Source organism: Chlamydotis macqueenii, chromosome Z (assembly GCF_036417535.1).
Source record: "Chlamydotis macqueenii isolate bChlMac1 chromosome Z, bChlMac1.mat, whole genome shotgun sequence".
Lineage (NCBI taxonomy): Eukaryota > Metazoa > Chordata > Aves > Otidiformes > Otididae > Chlamydotis > Chlamydotis macqueenii.
Genome location: NC_141593.1, coordinates 49,939,409 through 49,962,230, shown reverse-complemented (window position 1 = coordinate 49,962,230; position 22,822 = coordinate 49,939,409). Strand labels below are relative to the sequence as shown.

The following is a 22,822-nucleotide window of genomic DNA, read 5'->3' as shown; positions in this document are numbered from 1 at the left end:
CTGTGTCTTTGTTTGAGGAGATGTTCCTCCAGTTCCCTGCGTGCCAGGAGGCAAGCAGGTTTTTTTTCTCCAGCAGCCACTTCAGCAGCCAAGCTTGACCCTCTCTGCCTGATTCGGGGCAGCATCCAGTGTGTGGATGCTGTCAACATCTCTAGGTGGGTTACCAAACTTGTAGGAATTTTTACCTTAGCGCGATATTGCCCTAGTCTATGAGGGGCCACAGCAGAAAGCTCTTCCCCACCCCTGACCTTAGTTTATTCTAATGCAATGCTCTTCTGAGAAGGTGCTTGTAAACACCATTAAGCGTGCTTCAGTCATCTTTGGTAATTCTTTTATTATTATTATTATTATTTTATATATGTCTGTCAGCAACAAAATGAGGAGGCAAACACTGTAAGTTTTTACTACAACACCTTTTGCTTTAATAACTTCTAATTGTCCATTTGTTAGTTGCATTTTGTCATGCAGCTTCTGGTGTTTTCCTTTTTTTTGCTGAAGGTATATTGGGGTTTTTTTGCTGAGGGTATACTGGGTTTTTACTGCTTTTAAGTAACAAATAAGAAAACCCAAATGAGGAAATGCTGGTACACAGCAGGCATCTTTGCTATGTGCATAGATTGTAAACTCACCGGAGAGGCTGAAGGGTGATTTATGGTGAGAACTGCACCGACAACAGTGACAGACAAGCAACTTCAGCACCCAATGACTGAATTTAGTCTGGAAAGGCAAAACTGGGAGTTTGTCAACAACCAAAGCACCAGGAAGAAATGGGACTGTCCTTCCCTGCATACCTATGGATTCTTCTTATAAAAACGGGAGCAAAGTCACATAACATTAAATGCTTACAAAACAGCACTTACTAGTCTTCTTCATTTGTGTAAATAAACTCTAGTATTAATATACTGATTTATATTCATTTGGTACTATAGTATTACTAATGTAAAACTACTGATGTGGTATTATTAAACTGATCAATAAATTGTGTGTAACTGCTGCTCAGGAGTAAGCCTAGGTGTTTGCAAATACAGCCTTTCACAATGGCATGTATTAATAGTGTTGTATGGATTTGACATTTTCCTTTTCCTCCTTTTGTACTTTGTGCATATTGTCATTTTGCAGTTAGCTTACTGTGTAGGCATCCCGAAGAACTTGCAGTGGACTAAACATGAATATTACTATTAGTTGCTATTTCTTGGAGCACAATCCTTCTTAGCATAATAAGGTGAGGGCCGCATTCATAGGAACTTGGGTGCCATCAGTGCTGTTGAACTCAGGCAATGCAGAAGAGACGTATACCACAGACAGGACAGCAGGCTGCCTATGCCACGCACCCTCCATATGCTACAAAAAGCCTCCTGGCACAGCCCAAATGACATACGGGCTGGTTACACAGTCACAAGCCAGTGCCTTAGATCCAAGAGATCCAAGAGTAGCTTCAGGTGATCCTAGGAGCAGATCACACTCCATTGTACAGAGCAGAGCAGAAGGAACATCAGCATCTCTCCACGAAGCTTTCCTGAAGGGAAAAATGTCTTCTGAACTCAGTTTAAAGAAGATTGGTGTTAAGTCTAGCTGTGTCGCAAGGATGCATCAGAGGCATTCACAGTCTGATCTTGATTATGATCACCTCCAGGAGCGGTGTTGGGGAACGGTAATATTCTTTGCATCCTTCTTCTATAATAATATTAAAATAACACACAGTTTGGAGTGAATTTGTACATAAACCATGAAATGGTTCATGTGCTAACAATTTGAGGTTTCTTGAATCTCATACAATGGCAGATGTCTTCTTTGCTGTACAAAGAGGATCTTAAAGAGAAAACAGTCCCTAAACACAGCACTCACTCACGCCCACATTTGCCTAGGCTGCTTGCCAGTGAGGTACCCCTGAAGTTCAGCTCTTTCAATCGAGAAGTCCAAACACTTATTTTGCTTCTCATAAGTGTTTGGGCATATCATTCCGATGACCACATGCCACAGGAAATTAAACAGAGCTTTGAGTACCTCCTTCAAAGCATGCTCAAGAATACTTGTGCTCTATGCAAAGAAGCATGAAGGATTGATTCCCTGGGCTGATCGGGCAGGAACCTCAAGTGACCATGTCACAAGCCATTTCTCCTGTGAAGGACCACATATTTTAATTTTCCTTTCCAAGTACTCAGCTGAGATTCTGCCCAAGCAAGGGCTAGTTCCTCTCTCTGTACAGGTGAACGAGATGCAAACCTCTTGCCCTGCTTTGGGGGAGGTTCACCCTTTTCAAGAGGGGTGCGAGATGCCAAAGCGACGGACACCACAAGGGAAAAAAGCCCAGGGGGGTTGGGGACGGGAGCGGGGCGGGGAGGAAAGACGGGGCAGAGGTGCCCTGCCCTGCAGTGGCACCAAGTGAGCGCTGCTGGACATTGCACCCGCTGGCGTGGGCACCCCCGCTCCCTGCCCGCGCAAGGAGCATCAGTGGTGGGCTCACCGGAGGGGTTTTGCCGGAATGATATTTGCTGCGAGGGGGAGGTTAAATATTGATATGTGTGCTGCGGATGCGGTTGGCTGAGGCATCACGGATGTGAATTCAGGCTGATCGACACAGGATGATGTATTGACCGCACAGCACATCCGCAGGGCTGAGTCAGTCCCATTGGCTCTCAAGGTTATGTTGCCCCATCTGTTAATGAGTGTCTGGGGCAACTTCACAGCCAGTCCTACTGCTGTGTGGGGCATTGGGATGCTGAGACACAGAACGGTATTTTGGCTACCCACAGTCACTCCCACTACCTGTGGCAGACCAAAGGACAGACCTCACAGCTTCCAAAATTAGGCTACCTCCACCCATCCACCCTTCATGCACTACAGCTGCCATACAGCCTGGGTCAGGGCAGATCTCAGGGCCTCCTCTGGGGACAGTGGGTCTTGTCACATATCAGGGGATGCATCTGTCCCCACCCTGCAGCAGGGAGGGAACCTAGCTGCAGCTGTGTGGCCCTGCTCCATCATGTCACCATTGGCTGTAGCATGGTGCCTGAGCCTCTTCAGAACTCAGAAGCTGGGGTGCCAGTGAGCAAATCAAAGCTTTTGCCAACAGCGTTACCACCTGGTGCAAGAAAGAGGCCAAGTGGGCTGCAATCTTGTGAGGCATGTCCCTAACTCAAGAGGTAAGAGCTAAGTGGGACAGGTCTCCCAGTCCTCCAGCAGCAAGTGGTGCCTGAGAAGAAAGGGAACATTGCTCATGATCCTGGGTTTAGCATTCAGTGCCTTTTTGGGAAGACACATTTCTGCCTCTCCTTTCCTCTCCATTAGCAGCCTGGCACTTGCTGCTGATTCCTCTGCTCTTCCCCTTGGTAGACTCAACACTTACATCCCACAAGGAAATGCTGCAAAACCCCATGTTGCACTGTGACAGTCTGAGTTGCTTCTCACCGCTCTGTGCAGAGCCACAAGTGACAGAGATGAAGGAGAAATCATTGTCAGAGGGCTGAGATTTGGCCCCACACTGCCAACAGCTCCCTCTGAGGAAACACCCTAACATCTTCTTTGACCCTGTGAAGTAAGGGCATATCTGGATCAAGGGGGTAAAAAAACCCACAACTGACAACAACAAAACAACAACAACAAAAAAAATCACTTGCAAGAAATCTACTGCTTGGCCCCTTACAAAGACATTCAAGGTCTCAAAACTGAACTTTCAAAGTGGTAGAGTATTGTGACGTTTCCATTACCAGTGTTGAATTACTTAGCCTCTTTTCCAAACAAGATGTCCCTAGGAAGGACATCTGCTTGAGTCTCCAAAGAGCCTGGAAAGAAGTGCTGCCAAGGATAGTTTCCCTTGGTACCTTAGCAGTAGATTTGGCCAGGGACAGGTGGAATGCTCCAAGGAAGCTGATTCTCTCCATGCAAATGAGAAACATCTTTCTGGTGGCTTTTCCCATGAGTACAGGTATGAGTACCTTTATGTAGCACATCATGAAGAGGTACAGAGCAGCTGCAGCACAGCCTCTGGCTGCTTTCCACTGATGCTGGAGTGGTCTTCAAAGGCAAAATATTGCCTACAAGACTGAAGAGACCAGGAAGGTTGACTTCACAGCAGCTATATCTGCCTTCTTCATAAGTGTAAAATTTCTATAGCCTTGCAGCTCTCCATAGCACCCAAATCACTGCTGCTGCTCCTACAGAAAAAGCCCTGGATATCTCCCCCTTGTCCTCATCAGCACCCCCAGAGCTGGTTTCCTGCCCAGCAAACTAAATTTTTGCTCTAGAGCAGAGCCCTGGTGTCAGGCAGCAGGCATGCCTTTTGGACAGGCAGGAGAGGGGGTGCTGGAATAGTAGCAGCATGAGGGCATAGACAGATTGCCCAACAAAAGTGGTTGGCTCTGCAGTCACCACCATCCTCCCATGATGCCACCTAGCTTTTGAATTATCTAGAGTCTTCTGTGTCCTGGTGCTCTCACCAGTTCCCACACTGTAGATTGGTGTTTCAAGGTTAAAAAGCCCTTACCCTAGATTTACGTATATACTCTTATGATGACATACAGCAACTTCTGAGTAGGATTAAATTACATTATATCTACTATAAGCCCCTTTGCAATGCCCTAGCAGTATGCACAGGGACTTAGGATCCAGTGACTGATGGTTCCTTCATGCTTGGTTCTCTGTTACCAGGTCACTGGACAAATTTCCCTGTGCTGTTGGATGCAGTTTTAATTAGTTTTCATTAGCAATCCTACTACAAATGGCAGAACCTGGGTCACAGCTGCACAAGTGAGTTTGATGTCTGTGTGAACAAAGTAACGTCGCTACATACAGAGGTGGGGACAGCATATATGCAGCTTCCCACTCAACACAAGGATGATATGGCAGGAATTTCCACCACACCTGGTGAGTTTTGACAGTCCTTCCTGCAGCATCGGGGACGGACCAATCCTTTTCTTTTGAAAGGATTCTTAAAAATACAGTAATAATAGCAAATTATGTGGACATCTCCTTCCATCATCTCTGAGCTGTGCAGGCCTCCAAAAAGGCAAGTTCTTGTTCAAGAGTGCTTGCACCTGTTTGTTTCCTTCACACTCTAAACCTGGGTTTAGATGATGTATTTAACAGCATTTTCTACCTTAATAACTGTCACTGGTCTCCTTGTATAGGATACAGGAGGTCTGTTTTTCCATGTGCCAGCCACGAGCTGTATGGTGAAGAGTAGTCAGGTGGGCTGTGCTAGCGTGTAACAGGAATAACCCTGACTGCAGTTAAACTACGCTCTAGTCACAATTCTGACCTCTCAGATAAAATAAGGGTTTTTCTTTAAATTCTAAGATTAAGTCTTTTTAGGCAATGAAGGGACGTTTTCTGATCAGAGTTTGAACCTCCTTCTATTATTAGAGGGTTTTCTCATGTGTACGGCTCCCATCCCTGTAATGGATCTTCTTGGGTTTCTGTGGTCTTTGCACAAAATATATAGCATGGAAAGAAAGGATGTGTTTTTGCTTATTAGGGTAAAATGGCAAACAACTAAATGCATCAGTCAGGAACAGTGAGCAATAGCTTTAAATGCAAACAACTGTTAGCAGCACATTTTAGTACATTAATAATTTACACTCCACAGAATGTTTAATTTATTCAAAGTGAGAGTTTTGTGGCATAGTTACAAAAGACACATATGATCCTGGGGATAAGGGATCTACAGTGAGCCTATGACTCCTCCTGGGGAGCCGTACCTTGACTGCCAAGTCTCCTGGTTTCATCACAGGTCTAGCTGTACAGTTTGTACAGTGTCTTTCTCAATGAGCCAATGGCTGAAATAAGGATGCACTATGGGAGCATTTCCTCATCCATATAAAGAAAAAAATATATTCTGAGGCCTTCTCATGCTAAAGAAATACCTGAAACTGCAAAGTGTGTGCACCAAAAACATTCAAAAAGGTTGCCAGCAAAGGGAAAAAAAATACAATTATTTTCCAAGGTTCAGGAAGTGAAAGGTAGTGAAAGGAAGCAGGAGGAAAAGGTAACTAATGGCAGGGGTGAGCAAAGGGCGGAGTTGGGGTGGGACTGGGAATGCAAAATGGATTTGGCTTCATGGGCTTGGTGCTGCCCCAACTTCCTATAATATTTCAGGCTAAAACCCGTTTTAAAAAAGGCCAGTTACACAAGTGTTCTCCATTCTACTTAAATTTGCAACCTTAGCAATCTTCGGGTAAGTTTTTCTCTGCAGAGTACATGTACAGATATTAAACAAGATTGCTTTCAAGACATTTGATTGATCAAGATGCAAAACAGCTGTCTCTACACCCTATCTTTTTCTAAGGCCAGAGAGTTAAGAGATCAGCAAATAGCAGTAGGTTTTTAATAATTAAGTCATTAACCCTAAGTTTGGGAGACACATTAAAAACAAGGTCTGCACATGACGGTTCAATAACAATGGTTTAAAAACATTTAGGGGGGAATGTCAGCCAGCAGGACACAGCAGCATATGTCCACACCACCCCACACTGCCTGGCCTTCCATCCTTCCCGCTGCTGGAGAAAGTGCTCCTGAGAAGGGTAACTCAGATGAACTCCCTCTTTCTATTAATCACACAGAGAGAATCTGGCTTTAACCTCAGTCTGTTCATTGAACATTGTCCACAGAGCTGTGCAGTACATGGCTCTACTGTGTCAGCTATATGTAACCTCTCCACCATTCACCTCATGCATATGCAGTAGTGACACTCTTTTCTACAGAAGCACACAGCCACCCTCATTGCATTTCATTAGGCTAGCACCGCACTGCTGACAAAACAGAGCATCACGTGCTTCGCAGATGTGCATTACTTCGATCTTTAGCTTTCTTTAATGCTTGCCACAAGAAAGCATTTGGCTTTGTTTCTCTGTAAAATGCTGAACGAGGCAGGAAAGCTAGGATTTGACCTCTGAAGCCCACAATGCACGGTTGTGCACCCACAACACAGGATCAAGTCTTGTCTTGCATTGAAATGAACACAGTCAAACTCCTCCTTATATTTCTTTTCTCTGATCGCTTTCCCAGTCATTGGCTTGCTGTTCATTTTCTGGGGTAAATACTCCATTGTTTCTCTGATGTATGCCTAGCATAGCAATCTCATATGACTTGCTCCCACCTGTGTTGACAATCCCACTCTGCCAGGCCATCCTAAAGGAAATGAAACAAGGCAAGTGGGTTGGCTAGTGTCAATGCTACGGAGATTTTTCAAAGAGCAAACAAATAGGCAAAAGAGAACCAGTCTGGGAAAAACAGGTCAAATGGATAGAGTTCAGTTGGAGGAAGCCTCATGACAGCAGGACCAGGTATTTCCAGGGGACTTTTCCCATCAGCAATAGCTTCTGGAAGAGCCCCTGGCTGGGCCACAAAAATATCCACTGGGAGCAGAGCAGATTCGGCAGCATCCCCACCGCGGTGGAGGGGATGCTGCACCACAGAAAGGGCACACAGGGCAGGCATGGTGATGGAGGGCAGCATCAGTCACAGCCCAGCAATTGCCTGGCAGATTTGCAGGGACGAAGCAGGTCAAGATCAAGGCAGAAGTCCAACTTATTGTTCAGGGTCAGCACCATGGCCAGGCACAGGCACAGCACAGCCAGGACAGGGACTCTGGACCTCAAAAGCAGCTCTGGCGTGACAGGAGAGACCCCTTCTCAAGTTCACCTTAACAGCTTTCCTGCAGCCTGATCCAGGTATCACTGCACTGGGCCAGAGCTAGCCTTGAGCACAGGCAGCCGGACCGTGAGGCGGACAGAGAGGAGGCTCAGGCCTCTGACACAGGGAAAATGAAGTGGAGTAATGTGAGCAAATGTTTGCAGTGAAAAAACAGCTCCCTGGTGTTTTGTTTCCCTGCTTGACCAGATGCCACGGAGGACAGAAGGCACAAGGCCGCAGGTACATCACGGGGAGCTGGTGGAAGGCAGAGGCTGGATGTAGAAAGGCCAGGGGAGTGTAGCAGAAAAGGCAAAAGCAATCCCTGCTCCCATCTGTCCATGCCCCAGTCCTGACTCTCCTTGGGGAGACAGATAAGGAGGACCATCTTCAAGGCTGACCTCCAGGATCACGTCTTTCCTCAGGCTCTCCCAGCCCCGCGGGACTGCTGCAGTTACCACTATGCAAGAGGCTGGGAAGCATGCACTGATTCATTCAGAATCAGCTCTTGTTGAAAATACAGAGTTTCTCAACAAGGCAAAAAGAAACCAAAAAAAGAAAGGTCTGTGCCATCCACGATATACATAAGCCTGACAAAGAAATTGAATTCCTCTGCTGGCTAGAATGACAAACCTGTACATGGCAGGAAGGTTAGCAAATCATGTGGGGGAAAAAAAAACAAAAAAACAACAAAACAACAGAGACTGGTCAGCTGCTTCTGCTTATTCCTTCTCAAAGCAGTAGGGGGAGAAAACAGATCAACTTAAAATTCATGATGGCCACTCTTTCTTATGCTTGATTAGCCTGCACAAGTCCTTGCCATAAGTGTCCCAGGGTGATGTTCACTAAGACTTCCCTCCACCCAGAACAGAAAAATAAAAGGCTCTGGAGGGTAATTAAAGACCAAGAAGACAAATCTATGTTGTTCTGAACTAGCCTGCAGGAGCCAAGAGCTTAATGCTTATCCTCTAGAAAGGACAAGAGAGGATGTTGTGAGAGGGTGTTGTGAGGTTGAGTGACAATTATTTTATACGACACCACACCTTCAGCCAACTGCTCTGGGGACTCATCTTCCTACAGCAGTGGATGAAGTTACCTCTTCTGAAACATCTGCTGCTGACCACTTGAAAGTTCAAGATGTGGGTTGTAAACCAGTTACTTCAGTCTTCCTTTCCCTTCCGCTCCACTAAAACAAAATGAGGGATAATAATGCCCTTTGAGATAAATATGCCTCACATCTTTGGATAATATCTATCTACCAGATTTCTCAGGAAGCTCAGGATCTGACAGATTCCACCAAAAAAACAAAGAAAAATATCTTCAGTTGTGCAGCTCCTGAGGTCTTTAAACAAGATGGCTTGAGATTCTAGACAGCAGAACATGACAAAAAAAAAAAAAAAGAGAGCTAGTCCTTCATGCTGCAGATATTCTATGTCATCCTGGGAGGAGAAACAGAGATTCATGGCAACACGTAGGGATTCTGCGGTTCCCTTTGCAAATGTTGAGAGGTTTGTGTCCAGCTCTCAGTCCTGGTTTAGGAAAGCCTCCAAGTCTGGTGTTAGTGCCACTTCCCTGAAGGGCTTCATTTGTGGAAGTTACCATTTGCACTGCAGACCTCTGGGGAAAGAGTTTAAGACATGTTCAGCAGATACTGTGTGCCACACTGCCAAAACACTACTGGTGAGAAATTTCAGTGGGAAATCTTTGCTTAATCAAAACTAAGTACGTGCTCATAGAAACAATGACCAATACTACATGGTTTGTGGCCACAAAACTGCTCTTTCTCTTGCTAGCTTTAAAAGTAATAAAAAATTCACCAGCTATTTGGTGAGGAAACTTTTCCAAGGTAAGTCAATTTTGCAGCTGAATTTCTTGGTGTAAATGCTACTCACATCCTTCTCCATGGCTACTCATTCATAAAACAGCCAGATGCCTGACAGCAATCTTAAAATAGCCTGCTACAAGGAACAATAGCACGGAAATTATCAGACAGGTGAAAATCTGCCTTTCCAGCAACATTAAGAGCTTCATATTAGTAGTTACATTTGCCTGTGTCATCGTAAATGGGCACGTGTAGGAATGACTGTCTTTCATCTGAATGGCTCCACCCAGATAATGCCATTTTGCAGATCCTGTGGAAGTTGACTGCTCCATAGACTGAGGTTGGAACAACTTGGGATGAAAACTGCAACAGTATGCATACCAGGTAAAGATGTGTCCTTTGGCAAATGATAACCAAGATCAACAAGGTTTTTTTCTTTGTCAGATAAAGTAATTTTGGGTTTTCTGTGCTAAAACAGGTAGGCTGCTTGCCTACCTCTTCTTCTGCCTATTGAAGACTTTTCAGCACTCACAGTTTTATCACTGCCCTTTAAAGCACGTAATTCCATGTTTATATGTTTATACATGATACAAACACTAGTCTATCATCAGAAAGGCAAGAAGGTAAGTCAGACTGAGGCGAGCCCTGTTTCTAGGGATTGGAGATACTCATGTGCTCTGCATATTTTTAGCAGAAGATGCTGGGTAAATCTAAGCCAGCACATTTTTCATTCAATCTGTCCCTGGACACTAACAGATGGTGCTTCCTTGTGCCAATCACTAATGCACTTTACATTGGCACTCAGTGTCAGGACACAAAGCCCGCCAAGTTCCTGCTAGATCTGCTGATGCCAGGAAAATGGATAATAAAACAGCTAGCCAGGGACACAGTCCAAATTTTTTCCTCTACATCCAAAGCAGCACAGAAGCTGTACCAGTGCAATGATGTCAGCTGCTCTCCAGCTCATGGCTATCAATGCGGCAAAAGAGAGTCCTGGACTGGGGAAAAAGGGGTCCTGAGGTCATGAACACAGGTATGTATCTAAAGATGGAGGGAGATCCATCTGCTTCATAAGAATTACCTGTGTGCTTAAACCTGGCTTTGAGAACTTTGACAACTTCTGGCTTAATGCTCAAACATCTGAACTAATGACAATTAATATAAGTATAAATCATTCTAAATATAAATACATATATATGTATACATATCACTTGGCAGGATGATTCTATTGTTTAGCACTCCTTAGTACCCCTTGAGCACTGAACTAAATTCAGTCCTACAAGTCTGCTTCCTATGGCTACCAATCCTACATATGACAAAGTCACCTACAAAAGAAAATTCCACAGACAGCCCTAAGGAGCTCGCTCTGTTTTACACGCCATTGTTTTTATTCTTTGAATACAAGCATCCAAAATTCTTGAGTTGTAAATTTCCTGTTCCTTTCCACCAGGTGCCTCAGCACCCAGGCTTCTTTCTTGGATTGCTCAAAGCTTGGTATCCACATCTCTTGTAGAGAACTCCAGCCAGGGTTTGAAGACGAGAACCAGAGTGCCTCTGGTTTGGGGCAGCTGAGATGGTTAACCTCAGCATTCCACCTCTGCGGCAGCCGTCCCTGTCAAAGGAGAGAAATAAAAGGGGTTATTCAGGGACCCTGACAGACAAAGAAGTAAGGTGCTATGCCACAAGTAAACTATAAAAGCGTATCAGTGACATTTTCCTGCCCACTACAGGCTCTAGCAGTGTCCTTGTAGATGTCAGAGGGGAAGCTCTCCCCAGAGTGTCTGGGACAAGGCCAGTCATGCTGACAAGAGCCAGAGTCTCAGATCAGGTCCGGCTGCCAATGAGCAGTACCAGCCCACCCAAGCTGAAATTGTAAGGCAAGGAGTTCTCTTTTCAACATTATATTCTGTTTTCACCTTAAATATGCACACACTTATTGACAATTTTTTAAGGAGAAAAAAACAAGCCAGGAATCTGACCAGGAGAGCAGATTGGTCTTCACAGTCTTCTTGACTAGAAATACAAAAAAGCATGGGGAAGGGGTATCTGTATGTAACCTATTCTATACCTTTCCATGGTTGTATTCCTAACACAAAGAGAGGACATCTGTCCAGATGTGCACCAGATTCAAACAGGAAAGCCTGGTTAAATGTATTCCTTAACAGTTTGCATTTCCCATTACTTCAGCTCACCTTAGTAACTTCAAATGCTTTCTTCATTTTCCTTCTACTGGCTGACCACATAGTGTACAGCTTGGATTGTGATCAGCTAAAATATGGCCTAATGGATATAGGACAGCTGCAGGATACCAGAGCCATTGACCAGTTCCATTACTGGACACAAAAAGGGAGGTTTTTTTGATCCATGCTGATAACTGAGCTCATGGAGAGTTTAAAAAATGCCTACAGACTCTCAGTACCTAAACCTGGAAACCTTAAAGGAGCGTGGCAATTAAAATGAGTATCCACCAACTCAGAAATGCATGTGGTAAGAGTTTTTAGCTTCAGTCTAATACCAAGTAATGTTCTGTTTATACCAGCCAAATCCACCAGAGCTAGTAGCCTCAGGAGACTGAACAGCTCATGGTGCCTTTGAAACGGCCTTCTGGTGTGAAGGCTGGTACCCTTGCAAGACTGTTGGGTCCTCAGTGCTGGGCTTCCTGCTAACACAGCCATTTCTAGCTGGTCTCTATGAGCATAACTTCAAGAGGATTAGACCAGGAGGACAAGTCCAATTCCTCTCACAAACGGACAATCTGGCTTAAACATTGATGTTTCAATGTTTAGTCACCAAATGTGGCCACAACAATGGCATGTTGACACTACAGGTTTGCATGCCCCACACATATGCAGACTCAGGCAGTTATAGCGTATTTAAGTCAGGAAGGACCTCCAGTGATCATCTAGTCCAGTCCCCTGTTCCAAACAGTTCTAATCACATATAATTGCCTAGCACAGCATTGAATCGAGTCTTAAAATACCTCCAAGGAGAGAGATTCCACAACCTCTCCAGGCAACCTGTTTCCAAATGTGCCAGGTCATCTAAAGCAAGCCAGCAAGTTAGGCTACTTTCTGTAGCCTGATAAAAACCTCCTCCCTGAAAAATTTAAGTCATCTGCTGAAATGACCACCAGCTCAACGGCCAACATAATCATTGAGCTCCAGCACTGCAGCAGAATGAGGAACATATGCTCTGGCTGTGCACCTACCGCCTTCTGCCAACACCTTTTGACATGAGGATGCACAACTCAATGGCACTGCAACACCAGTGTTTGTAGGCTGCCCGTAAATCTGGTAACTAAGCTTCCTGGGACAAGTCTGAGCACAGTGCCATTTTAAAGCCTCTCTGAGACACAAGGACAAAGTCACAAGTACCTTTTCTTTCCTTCTGATGTTTTCCCACACTCTGTTACACACCATGCACTCAAAGGTGTCAATGTAGTTGTCCTGGGTGATATCTTGCACTCCCCACTTGCGTTCCTTCATTGCTGTAAGCAGTTTTGGGTTGGAAATGTCCCCTTTCAGTTTCCATCGTAGATAGGACTCATATTCTCGATCATTTGTATCCAGTGTTTTGATATAGTGGGCCAGCTCCCGAGGGTGTGAAAAACTGGATACTAGGATTGCACTCTTGTTACTAGGAAGCCAGTCTACAACGCTGGGAGACCCAAAGTACACTGGTACCACTCCCAGCTTCAGTGGCCGCCAGAGTTTTTCAGTGATGTAATCTTCACAGATAGCGTTTTCAAAAGCAAGAATGAACTTGTACTGTGCCAGTATTTTATAGAAGTTCCCATCATCCATGGCAGTTGGATTTCTAAGATGCTGAGGAAGGTCTCTGTTATGCAGACATTCCCCGTAAGAGTCTACTTCAATGTGGCACATGAGCTCACGCACATAGCTGTCCCGGTCAGAAGGAGGGTTGCAGTCAGACTGCACATACACAAGTGGCGCAAGCCTCTTCCTCAGGCTGTTTTTCATCTGCAATGGGATCATGTACCTCAACGACTTCAGGACTTCTATACTCTCAAGGTACTGAGTGGTCAGTGGTAGGTGAGAATGGCGGCTAAAGGTTGCAGTGTGGTTAAATAAGGTGATGGTTGGTTCGTGGAAAAGTTTGTAGTTGTTTTTTGGTGACTCTTCATGGAATAGGGCCCAATCATGATAGTCTTTACGAGGGAGGGGTAGGCTGTCTATACTGAAGTCAGTACCTAGACAAAAGCAAACAGTGTTTAGTCTGCTCCTGTCTATCATACCACACTAACTACAATGACACAGAACTCTAGTTTTAATTTAATATCAGCCCTACAACCATAGCATTTATGACACTATGAGGCAGTATTGCAAAGAGAACAATTCATGCAAAGACAGAGGAGTAATATGACAGATGAAACTGCATTTGGTAGCAGACTAATCTAGAGAAATGGGATCAGTGGTAACTATAAGAAATGGATTCTTTCGAGGTCATCTTAGTTTAAAGGCCTCTCATTTCAAAAACTCACTTGGAATTTTATATTTTAATGCACTGAAATGAGACTAATAAGATGTTTAATAATCCCCTGGTTCTGTAAAGAGAGGAACAGATGGTACTGCCTCTATGATGTGAGGGAAATGGTTACTGCAGGGCTTAATTTGATTCTAGCAGCAGAACAACAAAAAAGATGCTAAAATATCAGACAGGGTTAAGGAGAAAAACTACAGGAATGACTTCAAGTCTTGAAAAGACATTGTACTATACAGACTTTGGAAGCCAATCCATTTATGTTATCAAAGAGAGAATTAAGAGGTGATGTACCACAGCTGCCTATCAGATAAACATAATGAAGTAGCTTCTGGCAGAAGACAGCTCCTCCAACTAATACCAACAGTAGAAGAACCACCATGTCTAAACTCCAAAAACAGACCACTGCAGCTGCTTTCGCCTCCCTGCAAGAACAAGGAGCCTCCAGCACAACTTAGGAAAGCTATGGTGAAAGGTTTAGGACAAATCTAGAAGCCTTTTCTCCAAGGCTGGTCTGTGCAAAACTGAATTCAAAATACCAGCTTGCAAATCTGACCCTTGCTTTCCCTTCAGTATCGCTGTACTACACTCATAACACTAGCCTTATGGCAGATTAAATGCAAAGCTGATAAATCTCTGTCCAGACACCTCCTCACCGTCTTACAAATTTATCTGTTTTTTACTTAAGTACAAGTACTGAATATACAAAACCTTTAACTGGTATTGTCAGGCAATGGAGGTTCATAAACTGGAACAAACAGTGAACAGCTGGTTTAGAAAACACCACAAATCCCTTCTCTTTGGACAAGCTATTCACTCAGAACTTTTCACTCTCTATTGTATCCTTGATCTCAAACCAATGATGGAAAAAAGAGGGAGCTACCAAAAGTCTTTCACAGAATTTTGATCTAAAAACTAAAGAAGGAAAAAAAAATGTCCAGTGGTCTTTGTGGCTGCATGAGCCTGCCAAGATGACTCCAAGGATGACCCTATAAAACCAACATAAGACTTCACTATCCAGTGAAGATGGATGTTAGCTGCCAATAACATGAAAACCTCCTATAGAGCAAGATCCTTCAAGATCATCAGGTGGGTTTTTTTTAAGGCCACTAAGTATATGACCACTTTCCACTGAAGGGTGGTCCCAAGCCCTCAACACTAAAAGAATGAAGGGCTGTGCCACTCACTGAAAAAATGCTATTTGCTGCCTCTGGTTTTGATGTGTTATAGTGATAAAAGAAGGTGAAGAAAATTGAAAGTGAATCAAATTCTCACAGGGAAGCTTATAAGGCCTATCTGGTTTTGAAAACACTTTGTTCTAAGTGATTCCCGGAAGAGAAGCAGCAGTGCATACAGACAATAATGAAATGCTGTGGATTGAAACCATAGCACTTCAGCTCTGTCTCTCACAAGGGTGCTCCCTCTTTAAGGCAGTATTGCAGGGAAGAGGGAATAAAAATGCAGGAAAGAATGAGACAAGCAGAGGTGTGAGAGAGAGACAAAAATGCAACATGTAAAACACTGCACAGTGAGAAAATTAAGCAAAGAGGAAGTTAAAGAAAAATGCACTACACATCATGGAACATCAAAATGACTAATTCTAATGTAACAATCAATCTCAGTCTAGCAAGAAGACAAAAAGCTTTTAAGGATTAAGGGGAAGATAATATCAGCATGTTCCCTGCCTCCTGAGATGAAGGAAATAAAGGAGCTTATGAGGGGATAAAGAAAGCACAAGACTACAATTAGGAGCAATTTCAATTTCCAAACTATTCATTAGGAAATCTTAGATATGTGGCAAAGTGCAGAAGAGAAAGACAGATGCTGTCAGGAGAAGTTCTGCATCTTAGGAGACATCTTTCATTCAGGATTCATACTCCAAAGACTCAACACTCCAGCGCAGAAAAGCTGAATATCTTCCTCCCTTAGCAACAACACCCTTGAGGCTCTGACAGCATGACACTAGATCCACCTCACGCTGACTCAGCTGCATTGGTAGTTTATGCTACACGCAAAATTCTGTGAAGTATGTGACACTGAAATGGTGGAGCTGGGAATCCCTCCCAAAAGCAGAGACAAAATGCAGCAAGCGGATGCCACGTCTCACTTCCAAACAGGAGATGGTGGCCCTTGACAAAGTCATCACCTGCACCTATGGGCTTCTCAGGCCAGGACAGTATGTCAGGAGAAGCTGAAAAAAAAAGCAGGTGTTTCTAGCCAACCAGTTCTGCTGAAAAACATCTGTATGCCACATTTTTGCATAATATTTTTCCTAAGCTTTGGATCATTCTTCTCTTGACTAGGCCATATATTAAGTATTAGGGGAAAATTAATGTGGTTTCTACAGAAGGTGAAACTGCGTTCTGATCCAGTCTTAGCACGGAAATTTGGATGTTCAGTTTTTCACTCAGCAGGCTGTTTAGAGGGGAATTCTGGAAGACCAAAATTTGCCGTTTTGCAGTCCCACAGCTCAGTGCATGAAGGTCAGTGTATGTGTGTGTGCGTGTGAAGCTTTTCTGTATCAATGCAGTGGCTTTTTTCACCTTCAAAACCATCAAGTTTTAGCACTGTGATATCATTTATTATGGTTTAGACACTTGTCTTTACACAGTTCACAGCCAGCATCACTAGAAAAAGAAAAAAAAAACTACAGGGAAAATCTTCCGCCCAGTACAAACAGTTCTTTAAAAATAGGTAAGTAAACCATGTCCACAAGCCCGCTAAAAAAGAACAATGATAGCCCTTCTAATGCTGAAACACACAAATAGAATTACTATCAGAGACCAAAACCACCAGACTTCACAGCTTTCATGTGATGCAAACCCAGATTTCCTTCTCTTTAATTGGGTCAGCTTCTCATTCCTTTGCTGTTATTTCTTCACTTTCCTGCTTGACCACTGCATTCTCAACTGACAAAGCTGACCTACTTGGAGCTCTGAAAAGCTCAGAGAGAGAAGTTTTTTGTTCACACTTAACAATCAGGCAAAAAGCCCTTCTTTCCTATATTTCCAATTCACCTGTATCCTGACTGTGTGAATGAGATGCAAGACTCTGTTTTATTTTATTTTGTTTCCAGACCAAGGAGCTGAACCTACCAGTCACAGAAAAGCATTTGGCTTTATTTTTCCACCCCAAATTCACTATGTGGGGAAAAATAACAAAATTAACAAAATAAGGCCTACTTTTAACAGATTAATCTTTCGTGTTTTGTAGATTCACTTTACAGTACAAGTAGTGGAAAGTTTCTGAGACGGCAGAGCCAGAGCAGCTCAGAAGGTTGCACTAGCTGCTGCTCCCTGTGCAGAATCAATAGGTTTCTTTCATTACTTTTCATTTACAGTCTGCTAGCAATCTCTCAGCACATGCAGCAGGCGAGTTGCACAGTTACTAGTGAGGGCATTATTTTAAGCCAAAAGACTTGCACAAGTGCAACAAAGGCCTTGCAGAACCTCTGCTAGGGGTGACAAGCCAGAAGACTGGAAAAAGCTGGCTTGATCTCAGACTGTCTTTTCATGACTTAGCAGCTACAGAAAATGATCTTTTCTCCCATAAACTGGGAGCACATGTGATTGGAAAGCAGCATGAGACAAGGCAACAGTTACCCCACACAGGTGCACAGTTATATTTCAGAGGACTTCTACAAACAATGTGCATCTCTGGATCTCTGCTGATGGTACTCAGCACCAGGTAAAGTTTAGCACAATGAGCTGCCTAAGTTTCCTGCTCTCAGTGATTGCCATCTAGAATATTTAATCTCTAAAGGAAAATAACTGGGCAGGAGGGAAAGTTACTCCTTTAAAAAGAAACAGATCCTTACCATAGAACAGAAATGCTCTCGTCATCTGATTGTGCTGGTAGGTCTTGTTGATAGTAAAGAAGCAAACATCCTCTCCGCACTGACCCAGTCTCCCTGTCTCTCCAGTCAGGGGAGACCACCAGAGCAGGATGGGGTAGTGATTTACATCAGACTCTGTCCTCAAGCTGCTGTGAAGTTCCTGCTGCTTAAACTGAAAAGCGTGTTTCTCCATAGGCTTTAATGGGCCACTGTGTAAACTGGAGATTACTGCCACCTTATTCTCTGAATTGCCCAGTTCGATGATAACCTTCAAGGAAATAAACATACATATCACAGCACATCACTGTCATTAGCCAGAACATCTGCTTGACCAATCAGAGTTTTAAGCATCAAGCACTCACTAAGTCCACAGGTGAAGCTTCTGTCAATCAAAGTGGATGCATTTCACTGACTGCAGTCACTGTCCAGGTGATCTTATGTCTGAACAGCAAAAGCTTTAATTTGAATTTGTAAAGAGGAAGAAGGAAATAAATTTCTGTACTGAGATATGGCCACATCACATATGATTTAACAACACAACTTCTACTTTCTCCCTGGAAAAAGCACAAAACAGAGAACAGCTCTTCAGTAGCCATGTTTCCTCTAGAAATTAGCTGAAAAAAACCCATGAGGTTTTCCTGCCTCCATGTGGCCACCTGTACTCACTACTATTAATTTTTAAACCACTGACTGAATAAGTGAGGTGCAGACAAGTCTTAAAGACAATGTAACTAAAATTTCATAGCTAAGTAGAGGAGAAAATCCCATCTGTACACAGAGAAATGAAAGACCTACCAGTATGAACCATCACTTACAGACCTGAAACCCTACAAGGAACATTAAAAACTCTCCACCTGTAGGAGAAGCCTCTAACCATCAGCCACAAGACAGAAGTTGCCAGAAAATCTGGCGGATTTCTGGTGCCCACAAAGCCACCACTCTTCTATAGGAAGTACCTGTCATAAAAGTGTCCTGGGTCAGAAAAGTCTGTTGAATGAAGTGGCAGAAATGGTGCCAGAAGGTATTGCCACAGGATACATAGCTTCTGCTTTAGTGGGGCAAAGACATTCTTGCTACTGTATAAATGGCTTTTTGTGAGTGCACCTTCACAGGCACTGCATAATGCCACCCCAGGAACAGCTGCAAGATCGATAGGGGAACTCAAACCCACCAGACAGCTTTGGCCACAACACTTTTGCTTGTCAGATGGCTCTGAAGGAGGATATTGGAAAGCAAGACAGTGTCGTTTGTATTAAGTTGCTTGAAAACATTTATCCTCCCTGAGAGCTTTATTGCATGCATTCATTTTGCTGTGTCACTTGCACTCACTGTGTGGCAAAATACAGTGATTGTAGCTAGACTAAATAGGCTCTGTGCAACACGGGACACTGGGACAGCACACACAGGCTGTGCAAAGTGCAGCTGTACAGAAAAGTACAGAAAACAGTCCCACATTGGCGAGTGGACAAGATACTATCTGGTTAAAAGATTCATATGTCTAATAGTTTGACAGAATATAACTGCAGCAATAGAACCGAAATAAGTCTATAACTACCTTACACCCAAGTTTCTCCAGGAACATTCTCCTTCTTTGCTTCCAAAGTTTGCCCTGGCAGAATTTAACAAGTCTCTGTATTTGTGCAGAATTTATAGTAGCTATCTCTCAGCTCCTGGAGGTTGATACACTCCAACTGTATCGACAGCTCGTGTGCTACAGCAGTCCCAGCACCAGTGTCACTGTCCAGTGAACACTCCCAGTTAAAAATCCCAGCTAAGCACAGAGACGCTCTAACCAGCTCCAAACCTGCTTAGCTGTGGAGGTGCAGCAGCATCACAAATCTTCCCAAAAAAAGGTCCCAAAGATCTGCTAGTGTTGCTCCTATGCTAGGGCAGCCAACCTTTGGATGTCTTGTTCAGGGGAAGAGAACTGAAAGTGACCATTGAGTGCCAATGACTGCTCCCAAGAAATGGCTTCCATTTGGAGCGGGCAGCTCACCTGGGAGAGCTTCAGAGGCCATCCTGCTGGCTCCACCTGAGGTACTAGTCTCAAACAGAGCCTCAGATCAGAGCACAACCCAAGCGGAAAGATATCTCTGGAGCAGATCCTGGCCCTCTCATGACTGAAGTCTCCCACGGTCCCATGACTGCCAGCCAAGGCTGATTGAGTTCGTCTGAAAATTGCTCTCTTCTAATGAGAATCTAGGGTAACCTGCACCAGCCACAAATGAATATGCCTCCACATTGATTTTTCTCCCATGCATTTCTTTACTGACCAGCTACTGGACTTCCCAATGCTAAGAATGGCATTTGAGTCAGGATTGATGAATAGATTTCCATCACCACTTACTAGTGTGCTCAGATTTCCCTCGTCTGTCTGCCACATTAGTATGAAATGGGTCCAGCCTTGCCCCCCTACCTAATGAGTTCAAACACACAGAGGAAGCAATGCTGGATGGAGGCAACACAACAGGGCATGGTATGTTACATTACTCCTGAGAAATTCCTCCAGGAGCTGATGAGCTATGCAAGAAATCTGTGTAATGTCACTTCTGGAATCAGCTATTACCACCAGGCCCATGCTGCTAACAAAGTTTCTTTAAACACTCCTCTTAAAGCACAGACTTGTACAGAAAATGCCTTCAATGCTCTCTCTCATAGGCTGGAATTGTGTCATACTTTAAGAGCAATCTCATAGATACTTCCCGCCCTTGCCTCCTTACCTGGAGCGTGACCACAAGGAAAAAGGCAGCTGCAAAGCAGAGGCAAGATGTCCACAGTTTCTTCCTCCTCATCCTAATCATGCTACACTGACAGGTCTGACAGAGAAGTTAGAGGTAGGCATCAGGAAGGCCAGCTTGTCTAAAGCCTTTGCTACAGGGCTTTCCCACTCCATCTTTACTCCTCTTCATGGTGACCACTGCTGAAAATGGGTACAGCATCAATAAAGACCGCTCCTCCAGCTCAGTAGTTAACTTCATGTCTACCTGTAGCTTCCCGTAGGTGCCAGAGACACATTTGAGCCAGGTACCCAGAAAGCAGCCTGCACAAAATAGGCAGACTCACAAACAGGTGAGTGATGAAAGACCTTCCTTCCCTGGGCAAGCCCTGAAAATACTCCTGGAGGAGGTCAGAACTACCTGGCCTTTGGACTAAATACACTGCAATCTTTTGGAACTTCTGTTCACCAATGCATAGAGAAAGTAACCATAGAGCACACAAACTCTCTCCACACCTAAAAACATTTAAATTTAACAAGTTCCCTTTCCCCTGTAATCTACATCTGAGCTGGTCTGCCTCTCCTCAAATAACTCTTCCCCTTCCCCGACGCTTTTTTTTAGCTTTCACAGAGCACCACTGTTTTGCTGCATGCTGGATGTTACTGTGTGAAAATCCCGGCTCCTGACAACAGGAGTAGGTGCAAATTCCAGCTTTGTCTTTAAATAATAAATAAATAAATAAAAAGACGATGAGAGAAAGGTAAGACTTTATCTCTCAATGCACAGGAGTAAAGTTTGAAAATGTGGGTATTCTGAAAGCTCAGAAGGCACAAACATACACAAAAAAAAAAAAAAAGTTTAATAAACTTCTACTTTAAAACTCAGTGATGTGCCTCCTGTAATTTAGACTGGTTTTCTATGAAAAGAAAGTGTACGTGATTGTATTGTCTTCATGTGCATGCACCTGCCAGCTTTCCTCCCACCTAATCTCACTCACAAAGTTCCAAAAACTTGACCAAGAGGGATGGGTTCCAAAACTACTGCCTACCCTAGTCCTACCTCTGTGGCACTGGCAGCTAGAGACAAAAAAAGTTCATCCCTTCCCATCAAACACCAGAAAAGTCACTTTTAGTAAAACCCTACACAAAACCATGCTGTGTGAGTTCAGCTCAGCGTGGGGCAGCTGCTTTTGAAGGTTTTGTAGGGGCACAAGAGTGCACGGCTGCCAGCTGAGCACTTTTCAAAGGAGGTCGGATCTTTTCAAGGCCTCTGCATCTCCTGTGCCTCCTGCACTACGGCCACACTGGGGCACCAGGAGGCGAAGGGGCTGCATTCAGCCCACGGCTGTGCTGGTGACAATCTTCCACCCGTGCGTGGAGCGGCCACAGAGGCCTCTGGCCCGGCCCGGCCCGCCGACCTCAGCTGGCAACGCCTCTGGGCCTCCGCCAGGACCGGCGGACCTGAGGGGAGAAAGACAAACCATCGCCCCCACCTGACACCGGCAGCTCCCCTCCGACCCCTTCCAAACTTCCTGCTAGCTCTCCCCGCTGCTTCCCCTTCCAGCTCTGCCCTTCCTCGGGCCCCGCATCCCGGCCGGGACTGTGCCTGTCCCCCACCCTGAGGCTCGGCGCGCCCCGCGGCCCCGGCCTCTGCTCCCTACAGCCTCCGCCTGCCCCGTACTCACCCGAGAAAATCGCTCCCGCCTCACTGCCGCTCTGTTTGGGTTTGGGGTGTGTTTTTTGTTTGTTTGTTTGTTTGTTTCCCACTTTCAGTTTGCGGGCGGAGGGGGGGCGGGTGCCGGCCCAGCGCTGCGCGGAGCCCCGCGGGAGGGGTGGGGCGGGGGGCGGCCCGGATCGGCACCTCCCTCCACGCACTGCGCTGCTGGCCGCAGGTGGCGAGTGGCGGCTCTTTTCGGTGTCCCAGGGCTGTCAGAAAAACAAACGCGTCAAGGAAGCTGGGAAGCCCCGCCGCGCCCAGGCCGGCAACGCCCCCCCCCCCCCACCACTGGCGCCCGGGCCTTGCTCCCCGCGGCGGTCGGGAAACTGCCCTGCCCGCCGGCCCGGTGCTGCCAGAGGCGCGGCACCCCTTCGTACCGTTTTTGGCATCTGCTATTTGTCGTGAAAGATAGTTGCTCCGAAAGGCTGTTTCTGCCGGCCCGTGTTTACCCACTGAACAGGGAACCCATGTACATGTCTGTATTTAGTATACATCTGTCCCATACATGCGCAATTGTATTAGCACAGATACAGCTGACACACAGTTCTTTGTATCTACTTGTATTTACACACAAAGGCTGGGAAGTGCTGCATCTGCTGCTTCTAA

The 22,822-nt window shown here is 44.9% G+C and overlaps 1 protein-coding gene across 5 annotated transcripts; it reads right to left on the bottom strand.

Annotated features, from left to right (window-relative positions):
- Nucleotides 1-10,813: 10,813 nt before the first annotated feature.
- On the bottom strand, nt 10,814-22,290 carry POFUT3 (protein O-fucosyltransferase 3). 5 transcript variants are annotated; one of them, XM_086771243.1, is made up of 5 exons: nt 22,181-22,290; nt 20,504-20,700; nt 17,766-18,051; nt 12,823-13,658; nt 10,814-11,060 (listed from the first exon to the last, which is right to left on the bottom strand). In XM_086771243.1, the coding sequence occupies exons 2-5, from the start codon at nt 20,582-20,584 to the stop codon at nt 10,836-10,838; spliced, it is 1,428 nt and encodes a 475-aa protein (XP_086627369.1). In that variant the 5' UTR covers nt 20,585-20,700; nt 22,181-22,290; the 3' UTR covers nt 10,814-10,835. The 5 variants fall into 5 exon arrangements, with proteins under 5 accessions (XP_086627369.1, XP_086627370.1, XP_086627371.1 ...); XM_086771244.1 differs by having other exon boundaries at nt 22,185-22,261; XM_086771245.1 differs by having other exon boundaries at nt 20,504-20,703; nt 22,185-22,252.
- Nucleotides 22,291-22,822: the final 532 nt, after the last annotated feature.